We start from the raw sequence: 25,547 nt of genomic DNA on the forward strand, positions 1-25,547 counted from the left end.
CCTCGGCTCTCGAACCTGGGTAGGCCTGGGACACCCTAACTAAACTTGTCAGAACCGTAGTAAAACCTTTTTCTCTCACCTGCAAAGACTTGTGACATTTTGTGATCTTGGGCACATTTTCGCCTGGCTCCCTCTAAAGCGGGCCCCAAACTAATTCTCCTTGTTCCACCATTGACTGTCTTTGCTAACCTTATGTGAAAAGTGTTTTACCTTACTGCTCTCTTTATTTCTGCCTTTTCCCTCCCTTTTGGTAATACTTATTGGAGTGTCATCTAACGTTAAGCGCTCACCTCTGTTTGGAAATAAGTGGGGTTAACTTAGAATTGTCCAACAAATGATTAGGGATGTACATATGAGTAATAGTAACTGTGTTTGACTTTCTTATCTTTTCTATTGTGCTAGTGTAATTTATGAGTGTACCTTTAATAAATAAGTTTATACTTTTACACCTAGCTCTGGTCAGTGTTTGCTTGTGCTACTGTGCCTCTGTACCTACTGTCTATTCTCTGTATACTGCCTAACTCTTCTTGAGGGAAGTCTGACTGCTCAGCCACAGCTACCACAGTGAATCTGTGTGGTACAGACTGCTACCAAGTGGGTTTACTGCCAACACCTGTAGACTTAAATCTTTTGCAGTGGTCCCAGAGGGAACTGCACAGGTTTCTGCCTAACACTTATGCAAAAAGGGTTCCCACTCAGTGGGAACCTTCACTAGATGTATGAATATTGCTGTGCTTGAACAAGAAGAAAAACCATTATATAGGAGGTTCAGTTTATTTTATATTTGGAGATCAGGCTTATCCATGGTTACCTAGAACCTAAGAAGGGACCTGTTATCTAGGGATACTTTTACCTGGTGTATTTCTTGCCAAAACCTCGGAAAAAGCAAAGATATCTAGATCTCGGCCACAACGAGATGATAATGTAGGGCAGGTTGCTGGGGATATAGCGATACAGCGGTGGGATCTGTATTGAGTATACACTTTAGAGTACTTTTGAGATACCTTAGTGCAACTAACCACAAAGCTTAAGCACAAGAAAGAAAAAGTCATTTTTAACCTGTCTACTATGGAAAGTTATAGTCAAGAGTCCCTTGCTACAAAAACTGCTGATTGTCTAAGACTTCTCTGTAAGCATAAGAATCCCATGACTAAAGGAAAGAAAATAGAGCTAATAGAAAGGTGTTAGAAAACCAAAGTCTGGAGGATGGTCCAGAGGAACCTATCAATCCAGCAAATGTAGAAAGCAGCAATGATCTTGATATGGCACAAAGTATTGATGATCTTGGGTCAGAACCAGAAGAGGAGGATGAAACTGTTGTAGATAGTCCCTCTAGGCCTCTGTCTGCTCTACCAGCTGTACCTACTGGACCTTTGCCAGGTCCCACATTTAGCCCTCAATACTTTGAACTAGAGACAATGAAACTTGAATTAGAGTACAAGAAACGTAATGCTCAAACTGACAAAGAACTAAGGCTAAGGGAAATGGAGCTCAAGTCTGAGCTAGAAATGAAGAAATTGTCTGTTGAGAATGCTTCTCTCTCTGGCTCCTCTAGAAGTTCCAGTCCTAAAAGACCCCGGATGCCTAAGGAATTGATTGGTATGTATGAGCCTAAGTTGGATGTGTTGGATTGGTTGTCTATGTTTGAGTATAGTCATGGGCTCCAGAACATCACAGGTAATGAGTTACTCACCTGGTTGTTCTCTAGGCTTCCCCCTGTTGCAACTGATGTGGTAATGGAGTTGGGGGAGGAGGATAGGAAAGAGTATGAATGTGTGAAACTAGCTTTGATAGCTAGGTTTGGGAAGACCCCTTCCCAGTATCTTAAGAGGTTTAGGAGCCTCAAAAAGCATGATGGTACCCCTTGGGCTACCTGGGTGTGTGAAGGGTTGAAAAACTTAGAGGGATGGATTAAGGTTTACAAGGTGAACACTTATGAAGGAATGAGAAATCTGGTCATGATGGAGTCAATTTATGATGCCTGCTCTCCTGAGCTCAGACAGCACTTGGCTGATTCACAGGAATTAGATCCTAGGAAACTAGCTAAGGTTGCTGACTTGTGGGTTGCCAACAGGGCTACTCACAAGGATTTTGGGGTAACTCAGAAGAAGGATGAGGGAAGACAGCCTAAGAAAGACTCCAAAGAGAATTCTAATAATCCTAATTCCAAAGAGGGCCCCAAACAAAACCCTAAGGGTAAGCCACCTGGGAAACCACAGCAGAGTAGTATACCTTCTGGTGCTAAACCAGAAGGAGGTCAGAACAAGCCTCCATTCCAAAGGACCTTTGGGGCCTGTTATGTTTGTAAGGCTACTGACCATGTGCAAGGAGATCCCAGATGTAAGGGTAAACCTTCAGGGGTCCAACTTGTCTCCTTAGCCTTCGCTCCAGAGGAGGAAGTCACTATGGCAAGTGGAAACGTTCTACTACTGGCTGATGAACCCACTGGAGTCTCAGCCAGTGTTTCTTTAGTCTCTCTGGGGTTGTGGGAACAACAAAATTTAGATGTGTATAATTCTATCCCAGATAATACTAAAGAGTATTATAAGGACAGTGTCCACGTGAATGGTCAGGAGACTCCTGCCATCAGGGACACTGGGGCCAGCATAACTGTGGTGGATGAATCATTCTTCAAAGCAGAGGATGTTGCTAAGGCACCCAAATGCCTCACCAAGTTAGCTGGAGGGCCTGTGCAGATGTGTCCCCAGTTACCAGTTCTCATCCAGTGTAATGATATGGCTGCGAAGATACCTGTCAGTATACAATGTGAAGTGCCAGGAAGAGTTCTGCTAGGAAATGACCTGAAAGCTCTGGGAGTTGTGTCACAAACCCCCAGACCTCCTAGTAAAAGGTTACAGGAGCTCACCAAATCTGCAAGAGAGAAAACCCTGCGAGGTTTATCTCAGTAGATGATGACAGAAATCACTCCTCTCCCACTGGAACAACTTACTGCAGTGACTACCAGATCAGGAGCAAAGGGGCCACCCAAGACTCCTAGGAAAAAGCCTACAACAAGCACTCCAGTGCTTCCAACCAGGACTTCCCCGAGGTTGTCCAAAGTTACACCTGTAGCTCCACCTCCAGCTGAGGCTGAGAGGGAGGTACAACCCTGTTTGGTTGAACTAGACTCTGAAGAAGAGCTAGTAGGAGGCCCAGAACTTATTGGAGATCTGGACCCGGCTGACCATCCTGAGCTGCAGTCTTTACTGGCGGAAGGTGGACCCAGCAGGACTGCTTTTCGTAAGGGACAAAGAGAATGTCCAACTCTGGAGGGCCTTCGCCAGCAGGCAGCTTCTCAGGCTGATGGGCAAGAGCCTGGGAAGTATAGGTTACACTGGGAAGATGGCCTCTTCTACAGTGAACCAACTGAATCTGAACCTGGAGCCTACCAATGCCTGGTAGTGCCCCAAGAGAACAGACAACAGTTCTTGAAACTAGCCCACGAGATTCCTTTGGCTGGTTACTTGAGTTTCAAGAAGACCAAGGAAAGGCTCTCTCTCTACTTTTATTGGCCAAAGATGGGGGCTGAAGTAGATAGATATTGCAGGAGCTGCCATACCTGCCAGACTTCTGGTAAGGTTTGTTCCAAGAATGTGGCACCTTTAGTGCCTCTCCCAGTTGTGGGAGTCCCATTTGAGAGGGTAGGGATTGACATTGTTGGTCCCCTTGATCCCCCAACCTCCTCAGGCAACAGGTTTATCCTTGTTGTAGTAGACCATGCTACTAGGTACCCTGAGGCAATTCCTATGAGGACTGTTACAGCTCAGGCTGTGGCTAAGGCCCTCCTTGGTATCTTTACCAGGGTTGGGTTTCCTAAGGAGGTGATCTCTGACAGGGGGACACATTTTATGTCCAACTACATGAAGGCCATGTGGAAAACCTGCGGAGTCACCTACAAGTTCTCAACCGCCTACCACCCTCAGACAAACGGGTTGGTAGAAAGATTTAACAGAACCATGAAGAGCATGATAGGTGCCTTAGAAGAACCCCTTAAGAAGAAGTGGGACCTTCTACTGCCATGCCTTCTATTTGCTTATAGGGAAGTCCCTCAGGAGGGAGTGGGTTATTCTCCCTTTGAACTTCTCTATGGCCATCCCGTCAGAGGCCCCTTGGCCCTGATTAAGGAGGGGTTGGAGAGTGCTCCTTCCCGCAAGCCAGTCAGAGTGACTGACTATGTGATAGTTCTCCGAAGGAGAATGTCACACATTATGGCAGAAGCAAGTGACAACTTGAAAGCTGGCCAAGCTCTGATCAAACATTGGCATGATCAGAAGGCTAACATGGTTGAGTTTACTCAAGGCCAGCTAGTTCTAGTTATGCTTCCAACAAGGCAGAGGGCCTTGCAAGACAAATGGATGGGACCCTTCAAGGTTGTGGGAAAACTTGGAGAGGTCAACTATCTGGTGGATCTGGGCAAACCCAGGGAAGCTCCCAGAGTCTTCCACACCAACCGCCTCAAAGCCTATGTCTCTAGACCAGAAGTAGGAGCATTGCTTCTACCTTCATCAGAAGAGGAGGAGGAGAGTGAAGCTCTACCTGACCTCCTGAGAGGCTTACCTTTGGACGAAAAGGTTGAAGGAGTTAATCTCTCTTCAGATCTGACCCCTGAGCAACAGGAGGAGTGCAAAGCTATTTTAAATCAGTTTGCCCCCCTGTTCTCACTTTCACCAGGCTTGACCCCTTGGGGACAGCATGAGATACTCACTGGTGACTGCCTGCCAGTCAAAAGCAGGGGATATAGAATGTCAGAACATGTCAGAACCCACATCAAAGGGGAGGTCAAGAAGATGCTTGATCTCGGGGTAATAGAGCCCTCTACTAGTCCATGGTCTAGCCCAGTAGTGTTAGTACCAAAGGCAGGATCCAAAGAGTTGAGATTCTGTGTGGACTATAGAGCTCTTAATGCAGTCACCAAGACTGATGCCCACCCTTTGCCAAGGACAGATGAGTTGGTGGATAAACTTGGTGCAGCCAAGTACCTCAGCACACTGGACCTTACGTCAGGCTACTGGCAAATAGCCCTGACAGACCATGCCAAGGAGAAAACTGCATTTTCTACCCCAGTTGGCCTATACCAATTCAAGGTTATGCCTTTTTGACTGAAAAATGCACCTGCAACATTGCAGAGGATGGTGAACCAAGTTCTAGCTGGGATGGAGGACTTCTGCATGGCATACTTGGATGACATTGCAGTCTTCAGCCACTCCTAGGAAGAACATGTGACCCACTTAGGACATGTTTTGCAGGCTCTTGAGCAGGCCAATCTGACCATAAAGGCAAGCAAGTGCTAGATTGGTCAGAGTAAAGTGGTCTACCTTGGACATGAGGTAGGAGGTGGAGAAATAAGGCCTTTGCTCAGCAAGATTGAAGCTGTGCAAAATTGGACAACACCTACTACTCAGACCCAGGTGAGAGCCTTCTTAGGCCTCACTGGGTACTACAGGAATTTCATTGAGAACTATGGGACCATAGCTTCTCCCCTGAATGTGATCTCCTCTCCAAAATTCCCTAAGAAGGTCAAATGGAATGAGGAATGCAATCAGGCCTTTGAAAACCTGAAGAAAGCTCTCTGCCAAGCTCCAGTACGCAGAGCTTCTGACTACCACCAAACTTTCATTGTACAAACCGATGCTTCCAATGTAGGTATAGGTGCAGTTCTTAGCCAACTGGATGAGAAGGGTAGGGAACACCCCATTTGCTTCATCAGTAGAAAACTGAAGGATCCTGAAACAAGGTGGGCAACAATCGAAAGAGAATGCTTTGCTATTGTGTGGGCACTGAAGAAGTTTAGGCCATACTTGTATGGTTCTACTTTTGTCATTCAGACTGACCACCAACCCTTGAGATGGTTAATGCAAATGAAAGGGGAAAATCCAAAACTATTGAGATGGTCAATCTGCCTCCAAGGGTTTGATTTCACCATTGAGCACAGGTCAGGGTGTCACCATCAAAATGCTGATGGACTCTCTAGGATGTATGTCATCGACTAGAGGTATGAGGGAGGTTCATCCAGGAGTGGATTAAATCCTCCTGTCCCTTAGTCTGGGGGGGGTGAGTGTTAGGAAGAATTCTCTGTTTAGGCTGAATTTACTAACCTAGTGAGTCCCCCAGCAGCTTTGCTGGATTTTTGGGGTTTATTTTTTTTCTCCTGCCAAGAGTGAGACTCTTTTACCCTCACTCTTGGACATGACTTGAGAGTGTTTCTGTGACTTGCTATGTGCTTATGGGCTAGGGGGTAATTTTCCCCATAGGCCATCATTGGTTTTTGAATGTGTGTTACACAGCACCCTCAGTGCAGTAGCACAGGGGTGTCTTAGAGACCCCCAAACATAGACTCCACACCCTGGGACTGACTACTGTCTCCCTGGGTCTGTAAAGTTACCATTGACTTTACTAGTCTTACCTTAGGAACTTAACCAGTACAAACCATCTTACTGTGGAAGTACTGGTAGGGGCAATTAGATTGCCCCTGGGTCTGTTGTCGAGGGGGTACTGTCCCGTCCCCCCTCGCCGAGTTCTGGCTGGTGGCAGTGGATACCACGGAAATATTCCACCAGAATATTTCCCAATGGGATTTCCCATTGTTTTTAATGCACCACTTTTTGGTGCAATGTTAAAGATACCGCCGGTTTATTTATTTAATATAAATTCACCGGTTGGGATTTTTTGCCAGAACTCGCCGCCAAAATGGCGTCTAGGTTCACTTCAGTAACCCTGAACCCGAGTCGAGCCTTTGTTCCACTTTTGGCGGGCTTCTGCACAGAAGCCCTCCAAAGTGGTGCCATTCTGTCTGGGTACCACAGGGGGTGTGGGAGGGGGTTTAGGCACCCTGGACTGAGTTGCCTTGCCAACTCATGTCGCACTCTAGTGTGATTGGCCCAAGTGGTGAGCCACCCCGCTCACCACTTAGCATGTTTGAGTGACAGCTAGGCTGTATGAATGGGGGTTTGCTGCATAAAAGCAGGGTTTTTAGGACTGGTTCCTCAGAAGTCGCCAAAGGACCTAAGAAGCCGAAGAGGGAGAAGCCGAGCCGACCTGCCAAGACGACACCACCGCTGAAGCCCTGCAGAACCGTCTCACCACTTTTCCCGACGACAGAGGAGATCTCCTGCCGGAGAGTCTTCTTCCCTTAGCTGGTGGGGACAACCAGTTGCTGCCTTCTTTTCGCCGTCCCGAAGCATCTCGTGGCCGCCTTGCCTGTGCCAAGCACCCTGGCAACCGGGATACCACTTTTTACCTCAACCGCGAAAGAGGGGTAAAAATCCTTTTTGACCGGAAAACTCCACGGCTGGTCTCTTCCCTGGTAGTGCAACGATCTGCAGCTTTCCTCCACGTCGGGATCACCTCTTCCCCTGGACGACGCCGCGACTTACACCCACTACCAGGAACAACTACCACCGCTGGAGGATCCTTTCCACTTTTAAAGGTACTGTGTTCCGCCCGGCCTCCCTTGCCACCGATTGTACGGGGTAGATTTAGCCCTCGACTCTCGAACCTGGGTAGGTCTGGGACACCCTAACTAAACTTGTCAGAACCGTAGTAAAACCTTTTTCTCTCACCTGCAAAGACTTGTGACATTGTGTGATCTTGGGCACATTTTCGCCTGGCTCCCTCTAAAGCGGGCCCCAAACTAATTCTCCTTGTTCCACCATTGACTGTCTTTGCTAACCTTATGTGAAAAGTGTTTTACCTTACTGCTCTCTTTATTTCTGCCTTTTCCCTCCCTTTTGGTAATACTTATTGGAGTGTCATCTAACGTTAAGCGCTCACCTCTGTTTGGAAATAAGTGGGGTTAACTTAGAAGTGTCCAACAAATGATTAGGGAGGTACATATGAGTAATAGTAACTGTGTTTGACTTTCTTATCTTTTCTATTGTGCTAGTGTAATTTATGAGTGTACCTTTAATAAATAAGTTTATACTTTTACACCTAGCTCTGGTCAGTGTTTGCTTGTGCTACTGTGCCTCTGTACCTTTTGTGTATTCTCTGTATACTGCCTAACTCTTCTTGAGGGAAGTCTGACTGCTCAGCCACAGCTACCACAGTGAATCTGTGTGGTACAGACTGCTACCAAGTGGGTTTACTGCCAACACCTGTAGACTTAAATCTTTTGCAGTGGTCCCAGAGGGAACTGCACAGGTTTCTGCCTAACACTTATGGAAAAAGGGTTCCCACTCAGTGGGAACCTTCACTAGATGTATGAATATTGCTGTGCTTGAACAAGAAGAAAAACCATTATATAGGAGGTTCAGTTTATTTTATATTTGGAGATCAGGCTTATCCATGGTTACCTAGAACCTAAGAAGGGACCTGTTATCTAGGGATACTTTTACCTGGTGTATTTCTTGCCAAAACCTCGGAAAAAGCAAAGATATCTAGATCTCGGCCACAATGAGATGATAATGTAGGGCAGATTGCTGGGGATATAGCGAAATCATTTATACCATTTTGGGAACAAGCAATAAACTCATGGAATATAAGAAATCTGTCCAGGGTGTTAGAAAAAATAATAAATGGAACAACTGATATACTCTATAATATGGCATTGGAACAAAAATAAATTACACTAGTTGCACTGCAAAATAGATTGGTGCTTGATATAATTTTGGCTGATCACGGAGAAGTATGCAAATTAGTGAGGTCAGGAGTCATAAGTGACTCCTCTCCTATAATATTTGAAGCAATTAAGAAATTGCATGTCCTAAACTCTGAAATTCATGTCCCAACAGGTGGTTGGAATCTGAATATAAGTTCATGGTTCTGGGAACTGCTACGATCATGGGGATGAAAATTAATTGCAATCTTGGTTAGGCTAGTTGGAATCCTCATATTCTGCTGTTGTTGCATACAATGCCTGCCAGTCCTCTGCTTGCAAATTACAAATGAGTGTGTACATGCGATCAGTACGAAACCTCCTCTTCACATGATAAGTGATGGTACACAACACGAAAACGAAATAATTAAAGAATTTATGGCAATTAATATTTCTGATAACGATTATAGCGATATGGGTAGTTCGGAATTGGACACATGGTCCGATGAAGACATGATGTATGGATGATGCTATTGGGTTAAGGCCAAAAGGAGGGTTTGTCAGACTAAAAAAGTAATCCCATAGTCGAATGATACGTATATTATGTTGGCCAGAAGCAAATCGCATCATGCGACAAACATCGCAATCCAAGAATCGTCGATGTAACCAAAGGGCGTCCAATTTGTGAAATATCAGCCATTGGCTTTTTTCTATTCTGTTAAACGCTTTGCAAATATATTCTATGCTTTAGATTCGCACACAGTGCGAGGCCACGGCTTGAACGCTAAAATGCTGACGCAGACAGGAATGTCAAACTGTGCAGAAATACATTGTTTTTCTCTCTCAGTCCTTGAAGTCGAGCAGAAGCCGCATCTAATCAGTAGTCCAGGTGCCGGTTTGTCTTACAAGCATTGTTGTAAAAGGCAGTTAAACATGAATGATATTCTCCTAGCGAGGCTCCTTCGCGGAGAATGGTAGTCTCTGCTTCAGAACTGTCTGACCCTTAGCTCATGAACCGTTACACACAGATAACGTTGTATGGAATGTTTCTCTGCTAGGAACAAGATATCCTTACCGAGCCAGAGCTCCATGTTCCATGTTCCCCATAACAGAAAGCTGTCTCTGCTGCCTTTGGTAGAATAACTATGTTTAGACTGAATGAAAACTTGTCATAACGTGCCATAATTGTCAATCACTGAACCCTAGCCTGTATGACATGCATGAGGGCGGTTCGAATTGCCTTAACAAAGATAATGTATATATATTGCTGCTTGAGCTCTGCCCGCTCTCTCTCATCTCACAGTGTCTGTTTGTGAGGCATTAAGACGCTGTCGGCTGACTGAGAAACTTTGAATAAAACCAGACTTGATTGGAAAACGAACCTCGCGTCTGACGTGTCATTATAGTATATGGTTATTGTGCCTTAGTTTCCATATGCAGTCTTTATGGCCTAGCAACGCATCGCCCTTTTTCGATTCTATCAGGGTTGATAATTGGCATGGTAGCATGACTTGTGATTTCTCTTGGCCATTTAGACTACAATGTCTTGATTCTTTTTTTTTTTTAATGGTATGGTGGACCGACCTGTGGTTCTGTGCAAAAATCACAGGCTGCTATTTTGAGAACAGATGCTGCTGGTCTCTGAGCCAGCGACTCTGCTTACACACCAGCTTCTGGCTGACTGTGGCCCCACGCCCCAGAGTGTTAGCAACATGCAGTTTACGAAGCCCTGGTGTTCGCAGGTCTGCAAGTTGCAGTTTCTAAATTCTTCCGGTGAATGAACACATTCCATATGTCTGCATTCCCCAGGGAGTTGCAGGGTTGAGATGGGGAGCCCAGCATGGGTCCCTTATTTAATGGCTCTTGTGCCAGCATTGTAGAGTGGGTGGTCACTGGGTCTCCTGGGTCCTGTGAGAAACCAGAGGGTGTCTCTAAACGGAAGATCTAAAAGAACTGTGTAGTGAAAGATCTGAGCCCGGCAGAGGGGCATCATTTAGGAACGTTTTGGGTAAGACATTATTTTGGAAGAAAGATTCTTGAGCGTGGAATGCCAGGCTGGCCTCGATCCACGGCTTTTTTAACTATATTTATTGTGTTGAAAACCGAGCCAGAGTGTGTCATCCTGCCTTCAAGGATCGCCTTACTCTGTGAGGCCTAACATGGGAACGAGAGCTGGTTCAACCATATTATCATTTGAACACTAATTTTCCTTTTGTAGACATTTTTGCCTTTCCTTGTTTTTTGTACAAGAGATAGGGCAGGCATTAGGTTTTTGTTAGCATAAGACATTTTGATTTGACAAGACTCCACTAAGCATGCGTCATTTATGATTTGATGGTCGAGACTACTCCCATCTTAGTTATCGCGCAGAATGAGTTTTTCCAATCCCAACCATTTAAATAAAGGTTTTACAAATTGTACCCATTGTGTCAGTCTCTGTTTGTGATACCATGCCTCCCCTACAGTGCCCACTTGTCTTTCCCGTGATTCTCACCCACACACACACATACACATAAAAGGAGTGGATGATAAACATTGCTTTCTAGAAACAGTTAATGTTGATATCTATCAAATAGTAAACTCTTCAGATACTGGACTGCTGTAGAGTCCTGCGGAAAAAGCCCCTGTTCTGCAATCAGAGAAGCAGCCCTACAGTGCCTGTAACTAGTTCAGAATACCATTGTAATACCAATGACCGTGAACAAGCAGTGGAAATGCATATGGCCAACATGAAAGCAATGCTACAGGCACTGTAAAAAAGCATGCTCAATAGGAAAATATTGCTGCCTCATACAGAGGGCTCCGCCTTCAACAACCCTCCTACATACCTTGCAGACAACCTTTCCTAATATTAGGCATAATCACTCAGTCAGAGTTGCAAAGACCCTCATCATTCCCAAACTCTGCAACCTCTGGATGCTTCTTTTCAGACCTTACCCGATTCCTACCAGCTCGCGTTTGACTAACAGAAGCAATTGTTCCATTTGATTAACTGGATAAGACAAATCTGTGACTCTCCACCAGCATCCAAACACCTCCATCCAAATCAGGATAACGGCTGTGTGGACATTTTCATCTCTCTCTGTTGCCCATGCTAATGTTTATGCTGACAACAAATTCACACACCACTGCACAACCTGTTGCTTCCCCATCAGCTTCATCTGGCTATACAAACCATGGATGATAACTACATGATTTTAGTTGAAGTAAGGCACTCAATAGCCCTGGTCTTTGCAAATTTTAAGCTGGTAAGGGAAATTGTGAAATGTATTAATAACTATCTATTGTTTTGTGTAGATTATATACTAGGCACTGTGCACAAAGCCAAAGGAATGGAATTCGACACAGTGCAGGTTACAGATGACTTTGTGAAAGTGACCGGGCCCAAGCACATCCTGGATAGAAGTCCATTTAGAATCGGTAAGCATGCAAATCATTGTTAATTTCTTTTGTATGTACTAAAATCAGTTTTGCGTGATAATCTTTATTAATATTTACTTTGTTAAAAGAAGCATTACAGTAGTTACATCTACCTGGAAAACAATTGCATTGTTCTTGTGTTGAAATCTAAAAAAATCAGAATTTGGGGATGAAATATACCTGAAGAAGGTTAGAGTTTTATGACCTCAAATTATTTTTTTTTCTTTTTAGAGAGCCTTGTATGTTATGTTAGGTAAATTTCTAAAGCGCACGTTCACCCGGAGGTATCTTAGCGCTAGGGTAGGCAGAGCGGTGAAGCAGCAAAGAACTAGAACAGATGGGTCTTGAGGTCACGGCGGAAGACCAGATGATTTTCGTTGGCACAGTGATGAAAGGGAAGGCTGTTCCAGATTCTAGCGGCCATCACAGAAAAAGCGCAACCGCCCATCCGGGACAGCCTAACTCGAGGACCAGCGATGAGCAGAGCCGACTGAAAGCGCAGAGGCTGGGATGGCACATAACAGGAAAATGTTTCCTGTATGTATTCAGTGCCTTGATTATAGAAAGCGCGGTGTACCAGGCACAAAGATTTAAAGAGAATGCGCTTCTGAATCGGCAGCCGTGTAGTTGTCTGAGCAGCAAAGTCATGTGAGAACGGGGAGGAGGGCGAATCACCGCCCAAGCAGCAGAGTTTTGGAGCAGTTGAAGGCGTTTGGTAAGGTAGCTCGGCTGACCCAGGTAAAGAGAGTTACAGTAATCTGTGGTGCTCAGGACCAGGGCAGCCACCACAGGAGCATCTTTGGTCCCCATAGGTCATCAGATTCCATTTAAGATGATCTCTCATCAGCAGGGTAATGAATGAAGACATTATTTGACTGAGCACTTGTTCGCCCCTGAAAAGAGACATTGATGCTAGCAGATTATGACAAATAATATGAGCACAATATTGAGCAGTAAAGCAAAGTAAAAGAGCGGTAAAACATCACCTCAATGACGTGCAGTAAATCAATGACCATTGAAAAAAAGAAAGAAAATGGTTCTGTGCTTGTCAACATACAGGTACAAGCAACTGTGTGGTCAGGTGTAAGCAGAGTGGGTTCACCTGTTTTCTCTTCAATGATCCTGTGGCGTGGCCTTGACATTCTCAGGGTAAGCGAGCTTTCAAGTATCGTTCTGAGTTGGCTTGGGCTTTCCCGCTATTAGCACCCAGGATAGATGTCCTCCAGTGCCAGCTGTTATTGAAAAATCTCAACAGAGGCTGTAGTGCGGCTCGAGACATCTTCCTCTGCTCTTGTGTACCTCTTCTCTTGCATTCCCAGATTCCAGACATGACATTGGTGCCAAGTACACACTGCACCCCCACCTCGGTTCCTTCAGCATGTTGTGTCTGCGCACGATTTTGATTTTTTTTTTAACTCTACTATGTTAGGCCCCAAACCATCCGGCTTTTAACGCTGCAGAGGCTGCAGCTCCAAAATATACCTATCACTGACCTGCACACATCTTCGTGTGGTGTCTGAGGTATAACCACGACCTGGAACAATACGCCTCGTGTCAGTCCATGAACCCTTGGGCATTAAGAGACCGCTCATGGAAGTTGGCATTAAGACCGCCCCCCATCGAAGTCTCCAGCCCACCTGGCCATTAAATCTTGGGAGCCTGACACTGAAGCACCGTCCCTGGGAAAGGCTGAGAGGGAGAGCAGGCACCATAAAAAATCAATGAAGAGATCCCACTCCCGTAGTGAGTCGCATCACTACTCTTTTTTTCTCTTCCAACAAGCAAAGAAAGCCTAGCCACAAAACAGTGACTCATCTACTGAGAAGGCTCAGTCATACACATTTAAAGGAGCATCTCAGGAGAAGTGGAAAGAATTCAGGCAACGATAGCTTCATCTCTTGGCCAAGAGCGCGGCCGGCACTGCTTCTGCATTGTAGATGGCTTTTCCAGAGGTGGGTTGCATGCCCTCGAGCTCAGCCCCCTCAAAACAAAAGAAGGTTGGTATGCTGACTTTGACTGTTACCGCCAGGGGCACCAGTGCATAAATGTCAGCCGCTGCAACCACATCTTGGGCTCAGGCTCTTCCATAGGACTTGCGGTATGCCCTAGAGATGAGTGTTGAAGAGCGATTTCCGTTTCCTTCGACTTCGAACCACTTGCAGGTGCCAGGCTTGGCAGGCCAAGGGAAGCTCTTACAGTTAGCTTTGGACCTTCACAATGCAAGTGGGTTGTACACATTTCCCAATGTTGCAGCAGGCGGCGCATACATGCACCCGAACGCACAATTTAGTAATATTGTCGAGAAGGTGATGGTGGCTCTAGGCCTCAGCGCCCCCTCAAAGCTGATGGTACAATATGAATTGATAGATTTCCATGACAAGGGTTGCCAGTCATCGAAATCTCTCCCATTTAATATAGCCATAGCGGATCTGGTTATGGCATTGTGGTAGCACCCGTGTTCAATGCCGCTGGTCGAAAGGCAACTCACCAAGAAATACTATCCCCCAGTCAGGAATCGGCATGTCGACATGCGAGGAAATCGGGACATCCAGCCTTCTATAGTTGCCCATGTTTCCTCTATACCCACCATTGTTCCCCCAGACTAGTGTAAACATTGGGGTCTTCGCTTTAGAGCCGGCAGGGAGCCAGCAACATCATCTGCACGTAGACACACTTTGCCGTTCCTAGCTCGTTGGCGGTTGCCATGGCGACGCTGGATGCCTTTCCTTACACGTCGTCACGTCAGGAGACGGTGCCTGAAGTCCGCTCATGTGACATCAGGGAATAAAGACTGTCTCTGGGAACCCATCGGCGTTAGGGAGAATTCTCTTGTAAGGCTAATTTCCCAAACCTAGTGAGTCCCCCAGGCGCTTTGCTGGATTTTTGGGGTTTGTTTTTTCTCCTGCTAAGAGTGAGATTCATTTCCTCCCACTCTTAGACATGATTTGAGATGCTTTCTGACTTTATATGTGTTCATGGGCTATGGGGTAACCTCTTTTTACTCCAGTAGTCAGTCCCAGGGCATCATCTGTTTTTGTATGTGTTTTACACAGCACCCTCAGTGCAGTAACACAGGGGTGTCATAGCGACTCCCCAACATAGACTCCATACCCTGGGACTGACTACTGTCTCCCAGGGCATATAAAGTCACCATTGGCTTTACTAGTCCAAAATTGTGAACAGAACCAGTACAAACCATCATATTGTAGAAGTACTGGAAGGGGTTAATATACTTGCCCCTGGGTCTGTTTTCAAGGGGGCACTGTCCAGTCCCCCCTTGTCGAGTTTCTGGCTGGTGGCAGTGGTTACCACGCGAAATATTCCTTCGGAATATTCTCTATGGGATTTTCCCATTGACTTAAATGCACCAGTTTTTGGTGCAATGTTAAAGATACCGCCACTTTATTTATTTAATATTAAATCTACGGTTGGGTCTTTTTGCCAGAACTCGGTTCCAAAATTGAGTTTGTGTCCATCTCTGTAACTCTGACCCAGGTCGAGCCCTTTGTTCCACTATTTTGGCGGGCTTCTCCACAAAAGCTCTCCAAGTGGTGCCACTCTGTCTGGGTTCCATAGGAGGGGTGGAGGGGGGAATAGGCACCCTGGACTGCATTGCCTCGGCAACCCAAGTCGCACTCTACTCTGATTGGCCCAGTGGTGAGCCGCCCGGCTCACCACTTAGCTTGTGTGATTGACAGCTAGGCTGATGAATGGGGTTTTTTCTGCATAAAAGCCAGGGCCTTTGGGACTGGAACTTCAGAAGTCGCCACAGGACCTAAGAATCCGAAGAGGGAAGAAGCTGAGCCATCTGCAACGACGACACCACCGGTGAAGCCCTGCTGCAACAAACTCACCACTTTCCCAACGACAAGAAAAGATCTTCTGCTGAAGAGTCTTCTTTCTTTGAGCTGGTAGGATCAACCAGTTTGCCTCTTTCGTCTTCCAAAGACGTCTCTTGATCGAATCGCCCGTGCCAAGCACCCCGGCGGCCGGATAGCCAAGCTCACCACTTTTAATCGGGAACTCTGCGGCTGGTTTCATCCCTGTGCAGTGCAACGACTCCACGTTTCCTCCTTGACGAGATCTTCTCTTCCCCTGGTCGGAACCATGAACTTCAACCACTGCCAGGAACAACTGCCCCCGTTGGAGCTTCTTTTCTCTTTAAGGTACTGTGTCCTGCCTGGCCTCCCTTTCTACAGATTGCTAAAGGTGACCCTTAAATCCTTGGCTCCTATAGTGGGTTGGCTCCAGACCTTCTAACTTTGTTTCTTGAAGTAAACCAACCTCTTTTGAACCCTCTGCAAAGACTTTTAGTGCACTTTAAACCGTGTTATCCTGGGCACATTTCGCTTTGCTCCATTTAAAGTGGGCCTGGCCTACGAACTTTGGCTTTACAGTATAATCTGCCTTTCTTCCCTTGCCATGAAGTGTTGGGAACTGTTTTATTTTATGCTCTGCCTTTTCTCTCCCTTTTTAACCTAAACTATTGGAGTGCCATCTAGGTAAAGCGCGCACTTCTGTCTTAACAAATAGTTGTGCTTTAACCCTGACTTGTCTGATAGTTATCAAGGGAGGTGTGTATACTTTACCTGACTGTGTTTTAACTTACTTTTCATTGAGAGTGCTAGTGTATTGCCTAAAGTGTGTTTTAAATAAATAACTCTCTACTTTTGATACAAAGCTCTGGTCAGTGTTTGTTTGCTCTACTGTGTTTTTGGCCCTATTGTGTATACTCTACATACTGCCTAACTATTCTTGAGAGAAGTCTGACTGCTCAGCCACAGCTACCAGATAAATCTGGGTGGTGCAGACGGCTACCAATTGGATTTACTGTTTACTCCTGTAGTCTTAATCTTTTTGCAGTGGTCCCCAAGGGAACTGCACAGGATTCTGCCTAACAATCGGCGCTTCTAATTGAAGTTATTCTGAGTTCTGCATTGTTGCCTGTTTCTGTACTTACCTGTTAGACCTCTGCTTTGTCCACGGTATTTGCTTGCTTCTTAGCCCTTCAACCTGGGTCTTTGCCAGTCAGTTGCCGACCTCGCCTGCTTCACGGACATTCTTTGGATATTGTTTTGGACTTGTTTTCTGTCAGCCGTTGCTGAACCTGCTTTCCTACGGCCTCCCCTATGCTCTCTGCATACTGCTGCTTGTTTTCACTGCTTGGAACCAACGCACCTGGGACGTTTGCTCCAGAGCTCGTCCTGGAATCCCTGCACACGGACTAGAGACGATTGGTGTTTTTGTGTGCATCTTGTAGGTGTCCTTGTGCCGTCGTCGTAGGTTTTGGAACTTACCTGGATTATTTTGACACAACATCTGAAGGACTCTTCTGGGCGTCCTCGTTTCATCGGGTAACAGCACTTCTGCTTCTGGAATCAAGACATATCCAATCCAAAGGAACACTTCTGGTAAGGCCCTTTTCTTCTATTGTGATTTCTCAATACACCTTGTTTCTTCACCAGTACTCAGTGTTCTGTTTTATTACAGGAATGCTCCTTCTGGGGTCAGACCACAAATACCACATCTGCCAGTACCACACCACCACCTGTCACCTGGGTTTCGCTCTATTTGTTGAGGTGGGTGTATCCTGGTCTGTGGTTTGGGGTCATACATTGGGCACAGTCAAACAGTGTACTGATTGATTCATTTTGTTTTCACAGCCGGGTGATCCTGGGCGCGTGTGTTCCTTCTTCCAGCTAATGGACCCCTTTGCTTGTTCTTGTACTAAGTAGAGGGTTACATTTGTGGGAAGTTCTCGGCGGCTACTGCCCGTCTTCTACAGCTCCTCCATACTCTGTAAGGTGGCACTCAGCATTGATATCCTAACACCTGCACTGGGTGCCCGGCCTTTCTTTTCTGTGTTCCGGAGGCCTGAGGGCTTAGTTTTCCATGTGGCTAAAGTTAACTTGAGGCTGTTGTGGTCGACCCTTCAAACGGGCAGAGTCTTGAAATCCTCCTTCACTCATGCAAAAATCTCACAAGTGTTTTAGAATGTGGTATTGGAAGCATTGGCACAATTACCGGAGGGAGAAGTTGGATACCTTTTTTGGACATTGTAAACTACAGTAAGGAAGTGGTGTGCCAGGCCCCTAGGGCAGCATTGAATGCAGCAGATTGCGTCAGGCGCTCCATGGGGACTTGGGAAGTTCTCCTCAGGGCCATTTACCTCTGATAATCTGGGTTATTCCTGTGGGACCAAACAAGACTTTAAAACATGGCTTTAGGACTGGGTGTCTCTCTGTAAAGACTGGAGGGGTATATGGTAGGGTAAAGGCACAGAACACCCCAGCAAGGCTCACAAATTTGGTAACGATGGACGAGCAGCCAGGCTTAAGCTTTTAGGAGGTGATGCAGGTAGGTTAAGTACAGTGTTTCCCCAAAGCCACCACACAGGAATTTCTGCACACTATGTTAGTTGATAAACAGCTTATATAAAATAAGGTTTGCTATCACTATCATGTATACATATAAATAATAACACTTTGTACTTTGAATACTTATTCAAAGTTTGGCAAATCAAATGGTGTGCAGTCATAATATCGAAAACAACAAATCGAAAGTCAAAATCTCAAACAATAACGTTGATAAAAAAAAGTTGAATACTTTTTTTTTTTATTTACATTTATTTTTGGCACTTGCATGTAAAAAAAAGGTAAAAACAAAAAAAGGGGGGGGGGGTTTAGCGGGGAACCCCCCCATTTCGAAAAAAAACATAATAAAAAAAATGCAACTTTTTTTTTCGACGTTTTATTTTCGAGATTTTGACTTTCGAAGTTTTTGTTTTCGATGTTATCACTATAAACCTTTAAATGGTAATGAGAATTCTTAAGTGAGCTATAACAGCATAGAATAGGGAAGAAAAGCAGGTTAGTTATGAACAGTGGCAGAATGCTTTCTTTAGATAAGAGAATAAATTCTGAGTGAGGATCCCCCGCCTGGGCAACCTGTAAGGGAACAAGTTGGGGAGTAAGTTAGGATCTCTTTTAAAGCCCAGTCCAATAATGTTGAAAACCTTTTGCTTCCGTTTGAAAGATTCTACCACCCCAAAGTACAAGAGAAGCCACAGGTGAACAGGATCTAAGACGAATCTGGGACCCCTGGATGACTCCTGAGGCTAGAAGATGCTCTCCCTCATCCCAGTACCTTTAGTGCCTTGGCAGACAGAATTAGTTTCTCTGCTTTACTTGACGATTCCCTCAGTAGATGGACCCACTTTGAAAAAACGAGCCACTGGGATGCTGAGTCCAAGAATAAAGATGAACCAAAGTCTTTGTAAAGTGCAGCAGTTTGGCTCTTCATGGTGCTCTCCTTTGGTTGACGATTCCTCTGACTGTAGAAGTCCTGTGAAGATGAAACTTGATGTAGGTGTCATGATCTCTGCTTCCAAAAGGTCAGGGTTTTCCCAACTCCCTTGGAAGCAGATCCATAACCCAGGTTCCGAGTGCCAACCAGTCCCAATTGGGACCTTTTGGACCCAGTCCTGGCGCCAGTGGCACCAGGCTCATAAATATGCCCAGTCCCAGCGCTGGAAGCGCCGGGCTCATAATGCTTGGGTGGACTTACCTGCAGCAGACCATGCTGCTTACTTGCCTGCCAGTTGAGCCTCTGATCCTCTTCTGTTTGGAACTACTTTTCCTGTTGGGTGGGGCAGGAGCCACTCCCTAGGTTCAGAACACTGGAACTCTTCTGGAAAGCAGGAACTCTTTTCTTACCTATGCGTGGCTGTGGAAGGAGACACCTAAGCACTACAGGAGGCTATTTAAACCACACCCGATGGATGAATCTTGCTTTGCGTTATTCTGCATCCTCTGCAGCAGAACGCTCATCGTGTCTTCTGCATCTGATCCTGGGCCTAAGGAAAAAGGCTTACCATCCTGAATCCAGTCTTCAGCAACACCTATAAAGACAAGAAAGAACAGGTTAGCATTACGGTCTTCAGTGACAGCGCTTCACTTACCTGGTCCATCGGCTGTCACCAACGCCTCGCGCTGCATTCCGGCATCTGAAAGACAAAAGCTTACCAACTCTTCGCACGCTCCGGAGGCCTTCGGCGCTGCATCCCGCATCTGAAAGACAAAACAAGGTGCGTTTAAAGACATTGGGGAACTTTAATACTCACGTGCCATTACTCCTTTCCACATCTAACCCAGTGGGTATTCCGGCACCCTGCAGCCGCTCCGAACTTGTACCTGCAAAATAAAAAGACAGTTAGAGCGCATCGTGAAGCAGGCAACAAGCGCTTACTTACGTGCTTCCAGGCGCTTCTATTCATCACACGGGCTCCATCTTCAACTCACTTCAGCCCGTCATCCGCCATCGCCGGAACCCTGAAAAACAAGAGACATCATTACTAAAGACTTTTAAAGACATTAGAATTACTCGAAACTTACCATTCGTGCAGTAAACGACGGACAGCAGTCCTCTGAAGTCAAGAGGCCTGCTCCCCTTATCCAGTGAAGAAACTGGTTACAGCACCCTGCCCCGAGGCAGATGGAGAGCACGGCGTTCACTTACCTAAGGTGAGAGCGTTAACCTCAGGGGTTCTACAGGAGAAGAGAAAGGGAAGAAGAGAGAGACATTCAATAACCCAGTTCATTAATCCCATATTTTCTATCTGCAGACATCTTACCCTTCGAGTCAGACATACAGTGCACAGAGGTCCAGCCCAAAGAGCCAGTTACACATCACCTTTGAAGATACGGTATACGCCCAGTCAAGACCGGCGCCTCTACGGGAATCAGGTGAGCGTTACAGTAGGCTCCTTAAAGGCTTGGCAAATTAAAGTAAGAACCCTGGAACCCTTCAATGACTTCTGGTGCCGACGGGTGCACAGGTCACTTTTGGGGTCAGGTTTCGGAATATGACGGTTTTCCAACTTTCGGTTCTTTGGTGCTGCAGCCGAAACTCAGACCTCTGGACGGCTTCTGGCAACCGGGACTCGACTGCTGGCATGGACCTTGGACCCTCACCAAGTATGGACCCTTGTGACGTCTTTGTTAGCTTCTTGTGGCGGGAAGCCCATCAAGAGACCTTTCTCAGCAATCAGTGACTCTGGACTCTCTCCGTTGGAAAATGTGGTCAGTGATGATGGTGAGGATGTCCCTTGAAATATTCTTAGGCAGTTCGGAACTTTCGCAGCTCCAGGTGTCCTCCAGCACTATGCCAGGGCACCCCCTTTTCTGGGCGGTAGACTGCAACGGCTTCTAGCGGTCACAAAATTATCCTCTGGACCCTGGGCGACACCAATGGACTACTCTGGCTCTGGATGTCCGGCACTCCTCTTCTGACCTTCAACGACCCGTTCTCCGGATGGCAGGCACACAGGGCTGGCTTCCAGGCTTTGATGAAGAGCAGCAACTTTGCACGATGTTACTCATAGCTCGGGGAGAGGTCTCCTTTACAGGGCCTCTCTGGATCAGTCCTTGGGAGACGCAACAGCTTTTGGTTTACTTGATGAAATTGCAGCAGTAGACTTCTCCTCCAGCTGGGCTTCAAGGAACAGCTAATTCTTGCTTCAGCTTCAGCTTCTGAACAAATTGGTAAGTGAGAGGTTCCCAGATATACACATCTGTTCCCCAGGCTCAGCCAGCCAATCACACAGAAGGGCATTCATGCAGCCAATCAGGCTCACAGGCATTCAGGCTATTCACTTCACCCAGACACCCATAACAAAATATGTGGATTGGGGCAAGTACCCAGCCTTTCATCACACTACACTGCATTCATGTCAGTTTCAGTTAGGGCTGTCTCATTCATTATGTCACATACACAGAGCCAGACACCCACAGCAGAGAATGTGAGTTGACTCCCAATTACATTCACATAGGTCCCACCCCTAGGGTGTACCCACAACACCTGGGAAGTCTCCAGTCTGACAGGAGGCAGCCCCAGAGACATATATGGTATTCCCACCCAACAGCCAGTCCAGAGGAAAGGGAACAGAGACATATATTGTGTTTCCACCCAACAGCCTTTCAGGAGGAAGGGACAGAGTAAGGGCTTCCCGGGACTTTGGGAAACAAGGTAAAACTCAATAGAAACCAAGAGGCCACAGTGGCCATCTTGTCTTTGTGTAGGACTCCTTTGATTCCTATGGCAGGGCGTGGGTATCCCAAACATGGAGGACACTTGGAGCCACTGCAAAGCTGCCACCAGCCCATACCCTGCTCTGTGGGCAAATCGCCTTTATGGTATCCAATGGGTGCTGTTCGCCAAAAGATAAAATGAAGCACTGGCTGCCAGAGGTCCAAGCTAGACCTCAGTGGCAGAAAACATAAGGAAAACTCACACAGAGAAGTGGTAGGACAGGTACTGGAGGCCATGTCCCTCAATAAGGCTTTTCCAGCATCACAATCTCTTTGGCCACAAAACTGATGAGTCTCAATAAAATGTTTGGAGTCACAACTCACAGCTAAATCTTTAGGACTGGCGGTCCAGTAGTCTTACTAATTTTCCTCTGTCACCATTGGTTCAAGGGTTTTCAGCTGCTCTACCCTCTTTGTGATGAAGGCACAGTTGCCCAAGGCTAAACAAGCACAAAAGGGATTCTTCCATCCCGGCAGGGGTCAACAAGAAGTCAAACAGCTTTGACTTCAGCACCAGTGATGACACCTGCCTCAAAACTCTTTGAGGTCTCCCGCCACACTTTGCTAATTGGGTGAAGAATCTTCAGGCACTGCAACAGGTGACTGAAGATCACCTCTAATGCTTGGGAGCCTCAGTTGGTCGACAGGTAACTGTCTTCTGTTCCTGTGCAGACCTCCAGACAGGCTTCCTGCAAACCCTTCCTGGGACACAGAGCCCAGGCAAGAGTTGACATCTTTGCTGGGAGCAGTGGAGGATATCACGGCTTAGGAGACGGGAATACATTGGTACACTTGTTACTTGGTACCCAAAAAGGGGTGAGGTCTACATCCCATCCTGGACTTCAGGGACTTGAACAATTTCCTGAAGAATGGCAGATTCAAGGTGAGGAGTTTGAGAGACATTTTCCAGGCTCTGCAAAGCCAGGGCTGGTTGGTGTCGCTGGATTTACAGGACGCTTACTTTCATGTCCCAATCCACCAGAAGCGCAGGGGATGCCTGTGGTTCGTCATGGGATACACTCCTTTCCAGTTCAAAGTGCTTCCCTTTGGATTGACATTCGCAGCCATGGTGTTCACCAAGCTGATGACGGTGGTGGACCATCTCAGGAGAGAAAGAGTCTGTCTTCCCATATCTGGTTGACTCAGTCTTCAGAGCAGGTATTGAGGCGCCTTGAGGATACTTGTTCACTGCTTCGTACCATGGGCTTCTCTCTGTTTCCAGAAGTCCCACACAACACCTACACAGAGGCTTCAATTCATTGGGGCAGTTCTGGACACGTGTGTGTGGTAGGCTTTCCCACACCCCTGAGGAAAGAGTCACCAGCATTGGTCAAATGGTCACACTGTTCCAGAATTCGAACAAACTAACAGTCTCAGCCTTTCTCTGCTTTCTGCATTTTTATGGTGCCAGAGGCCAAGTTGAGGATGTGTTCCCTACAGTGGCTACTCCACGGTCAATGGTCACAGTTTTCTGATGGGATGTTGGATGTCCTCATGGTTTCGAGGGCAGTGGCCCAGCAATCTGATGTGGTAGTCCCACCAGGAGAATATGATGGCACAGTAAGCATTCAAGATGCCTTGGCCAGATGCCCAGGTTGTCACATGCCCCATAAAGGTTGCAGTGGTCACTGCAGGGATCTGCAGATATTTGTTCTCAGGTGGACTGCCAATAGCACATCAAGGTGCTGGAGCAGCGTGCTGTCAGTCTGCGCAGACTGCTTTTGTGCTGTCCCGTCAGGGGAAGAATGTTATCATTTTAACAGACAGCCGATGGCCATTCACTACATGAAAAAGAGGGAGGCGTGTTTGTGGTCATTGCCCTTATCCAGTGGAGGCCATGCGGATTTGGTTCTTGGCATTGGAGAAGAAGTAGTCGATCTCCACGGTCTGTCTAGCAGGGATGTAGAACAGGTTGGTGGATGCCTTTAGCAGGTAGGGTTTGGTCTCCCACAAGTGAGGACATTTGCCCGTAGGTCATTGCAGAGATCTTCCACCTTTGGGCAACTTCAAAAATGGATCTGTTTGCAGCGAGAGGCAACACAAAATGTGACCTGTTATCTAGGAAATTTCCCCCGAGGAGGGCTCTGAGGGATGCTGTTTTAGTGGAATAGATTTTCATCCTTCACTATGCATTCCCTGTGATTCTGGTTATCCTAATGCTTTTTAGGCTGTTGAGGACTTTTCAGGCTCACCTGATTCTAATTGCCCCAGGATGGACGAGGAAGACATCTTCTGGAGCTGGCCATTTCCACACCTCGCCCTCTTCCACAGAGGATGGATCAGTCGTAAGGCCGGTCCTTCATTCAGGCCTGGAGTCTCTCATTTCCCTTGTATACCCTTTGAGAGGCTGAGCTGTGATGGCTAGGACTTGACAGATGATGTACTGGAAGTGTTGTAGCTTCAAATAGGATTTTCTTTTTTTTAAGGAGTGTAAAAAGTCACAAATGTTTTCTGAATTTTGTTTCTGAATTTCATACTTACCAGAATATCACATTTCCAATGTTTTTTCCACTGCCTAACCCATCCAAGGAGGAGGAAGGTGTCCATAGGCAGACCCACACAGGCTTTGAGCTATTATGTGGCCAGATTGGCGACCTTTCGTGGAAACAACCATCTGTTTGTTGCATTTTCACAGACACGTTTCAGTCATATGGTGACAAAACGGACCTTATCTTGCTGCATCATCCCATGCACAGCAGAGTGTTACGAAAAGGCGAAGAGGGAGGTCCCATTGGGTCTCCAGGCACACTCCACAAGTGGGGGCAGGGTGTTGCTTCCTCTGCTTTGCAAAGAGGGGTTCCTGTGACTGACAGCTGCCAGGCCGCCACATGGTTGTCTCTTCATACTTCCAAGAAGCATTACAGATTGGATCTTTCTAGAGTCGGGGATCTCTGCTTTGGCAGGGCTGTTTTGCAAAGCTTTCTAGTTTCATATGTACAGCCCGCCTCCTTCTCATTTACTGCTATGTGAGTCTATGCAGATGAGGAATATGTGAGAGGTTGCAATCCATGCAAGGGAAGATTACTTACTGGTAATGTTCTTCTAGGGATTCTCCTGCCACAGACTCCTCATCACCCTCCCAACCTTCCCCCGCTTCTGAAGGTTTTCTTGTGGTTGAGTCCTAAAAGGAGCATGGAGTAAAAGGGTGGAGAACTGAGATAGAGTGCATAGTGAGTGCTATAAGTATGGGCACTGTGTGAAACCTGAAGGTATTCTTACTCCTAAACCCCCTGCATCCTCTTCTCAGGTGGCCAGGGAAAGGCCATCCCTTTTGGATCCTGATACTGGGGGTGGAGAAGCAAGAGCGGATCACCAGGGTGGAGGGTCCTCAGAGAATTGGAGTGGGGTACCCACAGGCGACATGGTATCCCCTTTCCCTATTGATGAACAACCTAATCCTCCTCCCGACCTTTATGGGCTGTTGCAAGACCTCTCCCCTCATATACAACCTTTGAAAGTACTTGGACTAGGAGGCGGAGACTGAGAGTAATGAACACTACTCCTTC

At 46.5% G+C, this 25,547-nt stretch overlaps 1 protein-coding gene across 1 annotated transcript in view; it reads left to right on the forward strand.

Annotated features, from left to right (window-relative positions):
* Positions 1-25,547, forward strand: part of FBH1 (F-box DNA helicase 1) — a 1,469,681-nt gene that overhangs the window by 1,209,421 nt on the left and 234,713 nt on the right. The window contains exon 18 of the mRNA XM_069629653.1: positions 11,831-11,953. Within this exon, the coding sequence (XP_069485754.1) occupies positions 11,831-11,953 (123 nt within the window). The remainder of the gene's footprint in view (positions 1-11,830; positions 11,954-25,547) is intronic.

Source organism: Ambystoma mexicanum, chromosome 12, assembly GCF_040938575.1.
Source record: "Ambystoma mexicanum isolate Mex_15411 chromosome 12, UKY_AmexF1_1, whole genome shotgun sequence".
In the NCBI taxonomy this organism is placed as follows: Eukaryota; Metazoa; Chordata; class Amphibia; order Caudata; family Ambystomatidae; genus Ambystoma; species Ambystoma mexicanum.